At 33.2% G+C, this 9,866-nt stretch overlaps 2 protein-coding genes across 2 annotated transcripts; one reads left to right on the forward strand and one right to left on the reverse strand.

Moving 5' to 3' along the window:
• The first annotated feature begins 264 nt into the window (after nucleotides 1-264).
• On the forward strand, nucleotides 265-4,713 carry LOC115713541 (uncharacterized). The gene is made up of 5 exons (XM_030642026.2): nucleotides 265-933; nucleotides 1,037-1,178; nucleotides 1,576-1,735; nucleotides 2,251-2,448; nucleotides 4,409-4,713. Exons 1-5 carry the CDS (start codon nucleotides 423-425, stop codon nucleotides 4,412-4,414), a joined length of 1,017 nt encoding a protein of 338 aa, XP_030497886.1. The 5' UTR covers nucleotides 265-422; the 3' UTR covers nucleotides 4,415-4,713.
• Nucleotides 4,714-5,339: 626 nt separating this feature from the next.
• On the reverse strand, nucleotides 5,340-6,542 carry LOC115713546 (uncharacterized). The gene has a single exon (XM_030642031.2). The coding sequence runs from the start codon at nucleotides 6,373-6,375 to the stop codon at nucleotides 5,485-5,487; it is 891 nt and encodes a 296-aa protein (XP_030497891.1). The 5' UTR covers nucleotides 6,376-6,542; the 3' UTR covers nucleotides 5,340-5,484.
• Nucleotides 6,543-9,866: the final 3,324 nt, after the last annotated feature.

Consider the following 9,866-nt stretch of genomic DNA (forward strand, 5'->3'; position numbering starts at 1 on the left):
CGTGTCGTGCTTAAGCCTATTTTCTTCGTGCCGTGTCGTGCTAATTTGTAGCATCGTGCCGTGTCGTGCTCAAGCCCATATTTTTTCGTATCAGATCGTGCTCGTGCCTCTCAGACTCGTGCCGGGTTACGTGTCGTGTCAAAAAACCCGTCCCATATTTAGAGCACTATCACTCGTCACATTATTCCGTGTCACGCCATCAAGATAATTTTTTGGATAACACTGATTTTTTCAATATATTAAGTTAATATAAAAATTATTTTAGGGTATTATTTGCAAAAAAAAAAAAAATATATGTATATAGTATCTAGATGTAATTTCTCGTTATTTCACCCACATTTAATCTTATTTCATTTATTTCAGATTTAGGCGAAGTTGAAGCAAAAGTGCAAAACCCTAATTTCCAGAGGACAGAGAGAGGTATGAGTATTCGACCATTGGATTTGGTTACGCCAACTGAGACTTTTGAAATAGAAAACGGACTCTCCCTTGTGCCTCGCTTGAGGTTGAAACTTACGGTGTTCCCGGCGAGCCCTTCGGTGACGAAACCCATCGACGAGTGGAAGGTGAAGCGAACCTTAATAGACTTCCTCAAGACCTCTCTATCAGTTCCCATCACCGTTCCCGAGGAAGATCTTCAGATCAAACGGTTCAAGGACCTTAAGAAGCGAAAGCGTGATGACCCTTTGGCTTTCGGCTACCTATTCATTCGCGACCTCAGTTTTATCCAGAAGAATAAAGATGAAGAGGAGGACCTGACGGCCATGGAGGAGAAGTTCTTGCATTGGAGAAGGTACATTGCTGACAAGATGGATGGAATCGAATTGAATATCGAAGGCTTGAAGTTCAAGCTAAACGTCGCCGTTCCTGTGTCTGATGATTTCCAAGGTATGAAGAAAGCTTGGGAGGACTTCTTCGTTTTTGGGAATCGAGGTATGTTATTATTGTTAGTTTGTTTCCTTTCATGGCTCGCTGTTTAGTGACTAGTGAGCTTGAGAGTGAGTTTTTTGTTTCAAATTGCTGCCTTTTCGAACAGGGTATTCGAGGGGTGGGAAGCAAGAGCCTGATACAATAGTTCTGAGGGGTGTTCCGTCACGGTGGTTTGCTGAGCCGCGGGTTTCATCAAAGCCTTCTATGCTTGTTACGCATACCATTTTTTCATCATTTGGAAAGATAAGGTATGCAATATTTTACTTAATCTTTGTTTGTTGTGAGATTTGTAATATCAAGAACAACAACGGGCAATAATGCATTTCTTATGGAAACCTTTTTTAGAATTAGAGATTATACTAGCTTCTCTGGTACTACGATTTTATTAAACTTTGACAAAACACAACAGTATGGGTAGTTTTAGGAAGCTTGTAAGTTTGCATTTGGAAATGTGAAAATATGATATATTCAAATTCTGTTTTCTAAGTTTGGATGCTCCTTCCCCTTTCTTTTTCTCTTTTACTCTATCTATGTTTTGTTTCATTTTGCATTTGCACTAGATCATGTTTGCATTTATTGTGCGGTTTTAGCCAATCATGTACTATTGCACCGCCGTGTTTACCTCTTTAACTCAACACTCTTTAGGAATCTTAATGTTGCTGAGGACGATGATCTAGGTAAGGACGCAACTGAGGATGATTCAGTTATAATTTCAGGCCTTCACTGTATGATTGTGGTTCAGTTCGAGAAGTACAAGGACTTCTACAATACCTTAAAAGTATTATGTTGCCGCTCTATGCAGAAGGTACTATGACTTCTTAAGTTCTTTTCTAGTTCTAACAAAGTTTTGGAACCTTAACCTGGGATTTCTTATTCTGTCATCATGCTATTTCATCCTTATGAGTCCTCCAGGCTCAGTATCAAGTTTTTAAAATTAAACTTTGTGCAATATTAGGATATATGGAGAGCATGTTATCTGAGTTCTGTGTTTTGATTTATCGACTGAAGATTGTGGAAACAGAGTAAAAGAATTGAATTTCTGTAAATAGCCTGACAATGATGCAAGAAGCAGATAATATAACCTATATTGGCCTCTGAACAAGCTTATAGAACGAGCATGAAATAAGACTATTAGTAATGAATAGCGACCTTGTTGATATAATTGAATCGGATGAGACAATGGCTTAGGTGGAATGTCACTACTTTGTTCTTTAAAAGAGGCATATATAATATATCTATCTTCATTCTTTAGCTAGTACCTTCTCTCCAACATAATGAACATCAATAAGATTGATGACTGAACTGTTTGCTATTGAGCAGGAAGGATCAAGATTGAGGGCGGATTATGAAGTTACTTGGGACAAAGATGGCTTTTTCCAAAACACGAGAAGTAGATTAGAAGAGAAAGGTGGGATAAGAGAAATAGCAGCAGCACATTACAGAAGTGAAGCACCTAGACATCAACGTGAACAGATTTCACGTACCAGTCCTGATGATATGCGCCGAAAGAGATTCAAGGTAAGAACCACGTAATGGCTAGGTCTAAAGTTATGACGGCTCTTCTCACCATGATTTAAAGTTCATATACATATTTGCCTAATAGGAATGTCAGTGAACTAGCGGAGCATTCATAATCTTCAAGTAAGGACCAGATCTTAAAATTATGACTGCTCTGCTAGCCATGATTTTACTAAATAAATAGATCTATCCAAATTGTCTTTTTTTAATATATATTTTTTTAAAAAGACTAATTTGCGACATAAATATCTAACTCTAACTCCCGGTTACACAAATACATACGTTTAATTTTTTGAAGGTTAATACTTTACACTTCTAGAACTTCGATGGGTACTTTGCCGTTAAGTGCTAAGTTAATGGTCATGTGGCAGTCTCTGATTGATTCAGATTAATAAATCTTTATTTTTTATTTAAATATATAAGAAAATTAAAAAATGTTGAAAATCTCATAAACAAATTATTTAAAATTAAAACTAAAATTAAAATAATAGTAAACAAAACTAAAAATCTTAACTCAGAAAATTTTGAACCCCAACTCAGCTATGTCCATGATCAATCAATCCTTTTCCTTAACCCCTTCCTAAATTGTTCAACGTGGACTTGTAGTAACATCAATCACAGGCCAGAATTTCACCATTCATCAGCTTCCATCACAACGAAATCAAAATGAAATTAAACAAAACCTAGAAAAACCCAATACAAACCTAAAAAAAGAATACAAAAATAACCCAATACAAAACCTAGAAAAAGAATACAAAAATTCCTACAAAATTTTGCCATGTTGAACAAAGAAAACCCAATACAAAAATACATCCAGGTAAAAACCAAAAAACCGAGTACAAAGCTTAATTATTCAAACGAAAATAAATGTTACAAAGTTTAATCCTATTTATGGACCATCGCTCTTCTTCTTGGCTAGCCAAACGGAGCTACGATTTCATCATTTTCTTGCATTTTTCTAGCAGCCAAACATAGCTTACAAAACTTTCCCTGCATTTTTTGGAAATCCCAAAAAATCTTGTATTTCTTTTCCTTCTTTGTTCTGCATTTTCCTGACAGCCAACAAATTTTCAAGAGAAAACAAAATGGGAGGGAGAGAATACGTACCTGGCCTCGAGTTGGAGCTCCACTTCCCGTCCCCCGTCGTTGGTGCCCTGTTCCTTTGCTGTCCCCAGAAACGGCGCGTCGTCCTCAACAATTGCTTCCCATTATGGGCCAACCCCTTGATTATGTCCCCATTTGTGACCTAGACACACCACACTTTTAAACGAAAGATGAGACCTAAACAGTCCGCACTTGCAATTACCAGGTTTCGCGTGCTCTTCCACGTCAAACTCGTTGCCATTGAATCCTTCTTCATTGTCAAACCAGATCCGGCGCACGCTAATGCCTACCCAAATCTTGTCGCAACCCTAGAACTCGCAGGTGCATCTCCTCTAGCTCTAACCCTTAACCGTGTCGCAACCTTGGAGCTTGATTTCTGCTTCAATTGTTCGTCTTCTTTAGCTTCGTCTTAATTTCCCAGAGAACCAAGAGAGAGCAAGGCGAGAGAGAATGTGTAGGTTTTTTTTTTTTTTGGTATTTTTGGTAAGTTTAATTTTAATTTTGTTATATTATTTAGGTTTTAATTCAGTTTAATGTTGCTTAATAAATCATGTTTAATTTATTATTTTTTTTACTTATATAAATGGGTTTTCAAATATTTTTTTTAACATTTAAATGAATTTTTAAATTAGAAAATAAAAATTAATGATTTGGAATAATATGAGAATGACACATGGACACTTACCTCACATTACTTCCCTTTACCTAAGGAAGTTCTAGAACTGTAATAGAATAAAAAAATTTACTCAAGTATTTAAGTTTAACTAGAGTCTCGAAGTTTTTTATCACAAATTATTCTTTTTATTTTTATTTGGTCTCTTTAAATGCTGATATTGATGCTTTTGGTCTGTTTTAGGACTAAGGAATTTGAATATACTGGACGGAACATCTGAATTGTTTATTGAGGTGCTGGAACTAGTGAAAGCGAGTTTATCACTTAGCTCAGCAGCAGTACAGGACTGACTACCGTGTCCTTGTTTTTTACGAGTGATTGTATCTTTGTAAAACCTCAATGCATCACGACCAAGCCTTGGTTTTTCCATATGTAACAATAATTGGATGTTTTAGGCTGCTGGTGGTATATTGTACAAATAACTAGCAGTGATGGTTAAATTTTGCAACTTTTATTTATTTTTAAGAGGATATTTGTTTTATCTCCTATCTTTGCGGGTATAATAGATTTCTTCTTCTTCTAATAATAAGAAGGTTTTAAATTATTGATACGAGTAGTTTAATGAATATATTGAAGTGTTAGATCTTCATGATTCGATCGAATATCAAACTCCACAAATGTATAATGCTTATTTGAAGATTTCAACCAGCCGCATCAACAATCCAAATTCACGGGTTTTAAACCGAATGTTCCTTTTCATTCTTTGTTTTGAATCTCTCTATAAATCTTATCATATAATCTGTCTGTCTGACTTGACTAATCTGACCCACGACGATATCGTAGAAATTACTTCATCATTTCACGACGGCACGCAAATTCAATCATTACTAATATAATAACATCTAAAACAAAACAAATTTTTATAAATAAATAAAAATTATTTATTGGAGTTTCGAAAAACTATTGATGATTCTTGTTTGAAGATTATGGAAGCATGCTGCATCAAATTAAAAGAAAAAGACCATTATGTCACTTTGCAAATTACTCAGTAATGATTGGATTATCCTATATGTGAGATATTATATACAATTTAATTGCTTTAAGCGGTCAGTTCTTACAAAACAAGAGTTACTTTTCGAGTAAATTTTTCATGGATTACTGAAACATCCAAAAATAATAAAAAAAGAGAAGATATACATACATATATATATATATATATTTATATACAGGTAGTAATCAGTAGGGGAAAAAACCCAGAAAAATAACATGGAAATAGAACCAAAAAGGAAAGAAAAAAGAAGAAGAAAGGTCAATCAGATTCACCAGCTTCTCTGATGACCAGATTTGTTGTAAATCCGAGGAGAAGATACTCCTTCAGTCATCATCTTTCTTTCACTTAATTTCTTCACATAATCCTTCTTGTGTACCACCGATGACCTTTTTCGGTTGGAGGAGCTGTCGTTTAACGTTGGAACAACGTACCACCCAATCGAAGTACATAGAATCGCAATGGATCGACCAAAAAATACCAACAAGATCAATATCATGATCACTACAACCGGCAAGTAATACGAGGGTCGTCTCAACTTATCAAGATTAACCATGCTTCTCCATGATTGTAATAATAACTTCTTTGTGACTTTTCTACTACTCTGTTCCGATCTCTGTGACTTATTCTTTACTTCTTTCATCATAGGAAACTTATCATCATGGGTTATTTCTGATGAGTAGTTTTGGATTGATTGTTGTTGGTCTTTGACTAATAACAAGTCTTCATTGGCAGCAGCAGCAGCAGCAGTATGAGTAGTAGTGGTCTTGTTATTATTAGTTATGTTCTCTGCTTCTTTCTGGCTGCTGTCCTTCAACTTAACGATGATTGGAACCAAGTCGTTGGAGTTCTTGTAAACAAATCTGACGAATGATATGTCTTCTGCGGCTGCACTTTGCTCATAAATCTTCTGCCTTTTCTCTTCGAGATCAACCAAAAGAGCTGAGAACTTTTCCAGACCACGGGTGGCATAGGGGTTCTTCTCCTTGTTGTTATGGCTCCGGCTGAAGGAAGTTTTTCTTGACTTTTTAGGTGTACAACATGGGCTGGTTCCGGCGCTACGGCTCAGCTGGCTCATGGGTACTTGGTCCTGATGATGATTTTGATCTTGATGATGAGAAGAAGGGTGAAGAGGGCTACCACAGATAACAAGTTTCAACATGTATTATGAGAGTTGGGATTGTGAATTTGTGATGATTTGTTGTGGTTTTGGTTTGATTGAAAGAGAGTAATAGGTGAGTTAGATAAATATATTTATATATTTATATATATAAATGGATTTTATCCCCTTTAGAAGACCAGATCAAGCAAAGGGGTATTCAATCAAAAGCTTTGAAAAATTGAGATCCTATAGAAGCTTCCTATATATATATTTATTATTCTAGTTTGACTTACTTGCAATAGAGGGAAATAGTTATTACTGTTATTTTTAATTATTATTGTTATTATTATTATTATAATTATTCGTTCCAACCAAACTAAGCATAAGGAGAAAATATTTGGTTCCAAGATATTTATAAATTAATGATAAACCTAGTCTCCTCCATTTACTTGGAGGAAGAGGCTTGAATGGGTCCACTTTTGGTATCGTCGTCATTGTCTATGTTACTATTATTAATATTATTATAATATTAAATTAAAATCAGAAAGATAATTTATTAAAAAAAAAAATAATAAAATCAGAAAGATAATTAAGGTTGTATGTGACATGTCTTCTGGAAGAGTGGTATTTTCCAATGTAAGTTAAGATAAGTTTGCAAAGGTAAAATCAAATGATAATTTGAAGACTGGGAATTGTGGACTGGCTATGAGCCATGAATGTGGGTCCACTTCAGCTGGAATAATGTTGCCTCTAATTATATCGATGCACAAACTACATCATTCATGGCACACCATCTGATTATATATAACATATAATATATATTTATATAAGTTTATCCTTTCTATGCACGAGTTAATTATTAATGAGAAATGTTAAAGGGCACTAATGGTGCCTAGCACTTTCATATGTGTCAATATCGCTATTGGTCTAACTAAATATCGCGTTTCATATAATTTAATATAATAGCTTTTAGGAAGTACCGCTAGCCAATCGCAACGCGACATGTCGAGAAGGTACTAAGTACCACTGGTGCTTTATAGCAATGCTAACTACAACATCTTTGGCGTTTAATTTTTAGAGTCTTTATTAATATGTTTGATACAAAAGTTAATAACGAGGAGGAGGGTCGACTTTTTTGAGTCTAGAGGGAAGGGTTAAGTTTCTCATTTCCACTGTATACATTTCTAATGCACACACTATCTTTTTTCACTATTCCATGCCAACACATTATTAACTAAAACCAAAATCAACTGAAAATTTGTATACAAACCACAAAACCCGTCTATCTCATACGTCGACACTTATGATCATCTACAGCAATAATGACATCAATTGATAGCTGGCTTAGAAACACCAATGATAACAAGAAACAAATGTGTTGTTTAGTTGGAAGTAATGAAATGAAATGGAATAGAAAGGAAATAAATTTCATTCTATTCATTTGTTTGGTTGTTTTTGAAAGTATTAGAATGTGATTCCAATGTAATACACGTTCCACTATTTTGATGGAATAATTATTGCATTTTAAAATAGAAAGAAAGACTATTTTAATATAGTATAAGAAAAAATTTAATAATTTTTTATTATTTTTTTTTATGTATTTTAAATTTTATTTTATTCTATTCTTATTCTTATTTCATTATTATTCTTATATTTTTATTCCTCCTAACTAAACTTAACTAAACCAGTGATTTCTATATATTTATATACATTATATGTATGGTAATGGTACTCGTCATCAGCTAACCCCAACATAACAGAGTGAGAAAGAGATAATAGAAAAAGTAGGGAAGTATATATACATATATACATAATACATATATTGACTTCGCTACTTGTGACTTGTGAGTAAAGTAGTTGTGATCTTGTAGTGTTTATTTCGATCGTGGTTACAACGTTAAAAATAGACAGCTCAACTCAACTCTCAAAGATAGAACTGGTAAACAAGAACCATAATGTGAAGAAAGGTGTATCTTGTAAATTATATGACATGATCTAGTTGAATGATAATGCATTTTTTTTTAAAAAAAAAAATAAGAAAAAAAAGTATTTTCCTTTCTTCTGGAGCACTTCTAGTACCGTACATTGTTTGCTCTAATTGATAATTAATTTGACTTTTGAATTTATAAAACTTAGGATTTTTATGACATGTGACATGAATTCCTGTCTTTGACTTATCAATTGTTAATTACTGTAATCCCAAATAAGTTGAGTCTCGAAAGTCATAAGATCAGGGTTACATACTTTTAAAACGTTTTTTTTTTTGGGTAGATAATAACGGTCCATGCTTGCCAATGAAAAATCTAATTAAAACTAAAAGAATATTTTATTGTCGAAGAAAATGCCGTGTTACTCAATTTCATGTCTCTAATATCTTTATTGTGAGTGGGGAAAAATAGAAGTTTCTCATTCTTAAATCTATAGTTATTGGAGGTCGTCTTTTTTCTTCGGTCAAACCTGCCGGTTTTCTTTGGGCTTGGGTGCGGTTTGGTCGGAGTTGTGTTTTGCTACTGCAATTCGATTTTTGCTACTATGATTAGTTTTGGCTATATGATATGGTTTTGAGTGTTTTAGTCTTGTTTCTGTGATATAATTTTGAGTGTTTTAATCTTGTCTATGTGACATGGTTTTGTTTTATTTTGTCTCGTTGTTGGTTTTTCTCTGTTCTTCAATGGCTCGCCATCAAATCGTTGTTAGTAATTGGAAATAACAAGTTCCGTGCAACTAAAGAGGTTGGTACGTAGTGCAATTACATACCTAACACAATAGTTAAGTGCTCAAGTTACTAGATTGAATGAACTTATGCAACAGCTTTACTGTTGTGTCTTATGAGCGGTAGATGAAACAGAATATATATATGTTCTTAAGGTTTTTCATCTGATTTTATTTTAATTTTTTTGTTAAACGATCTGAGAATTAGACGGCTAATTATTTGACTAGTTTTTCTAATTCTAATCCTAGTGTTAATAACGAGGAAGATGTCTAATTGGAGAACTATTATTTTAGCTAATTTTAATAAAAAATTCATAATTAATTTTTTTTTTAAAAAAAATCTTTATTGTGAAATGATATATCTCTACTTTTTATTTTATTATAATTGTTTTTCTGATGGAACTAAAGTTCGTATTTTTTTATTTATTATAGTAATGTTATTTTGTTAATTATTTATATATTAATACAAGTAAAGACTAGAGTTAGTGACTCCGTGTATTTTAATTCACCAGTTTTTATTGAACCTTTTTTTTTCTTTTTTTCTTTTGAGCGATTTATTTGATAATTTTGTAGATAATAATAAATAATTCTTTAAATTGATGAGGTCGATTCATGACAATTACTCTTAGGAGCAAGAAAACAAAATGTCAAAATTTGTGAAATATCATTAATTTACTCATGTACAGTTAAATAATAGAACACCAAATTTGACTTTTTTTTTTTTTTTTTTTTTTATTTATTATAGATTTACAACCCTAAGATCTTCGGAATTTAGTATCATTTTACTACATTTATGTATCATTTAAATATATATATATATAATTATGCGGGGGTTGATA

This window comes from Cannabis sativa, chromosome X (assembly GCF_029168945.1).
Source record: "Cannabis sativa cultivar Pink pepper isolate KNU-18-1 chromosome X, ASM2916894v1, whole genome shotgun sequence".
Taxonomy (NCBI): Eukaryota; Viridiplantae; Streptophyta; class Magnoliopsida; order Rosales; family Cannabaceae; genus Cannabis; species Cannabis sativa.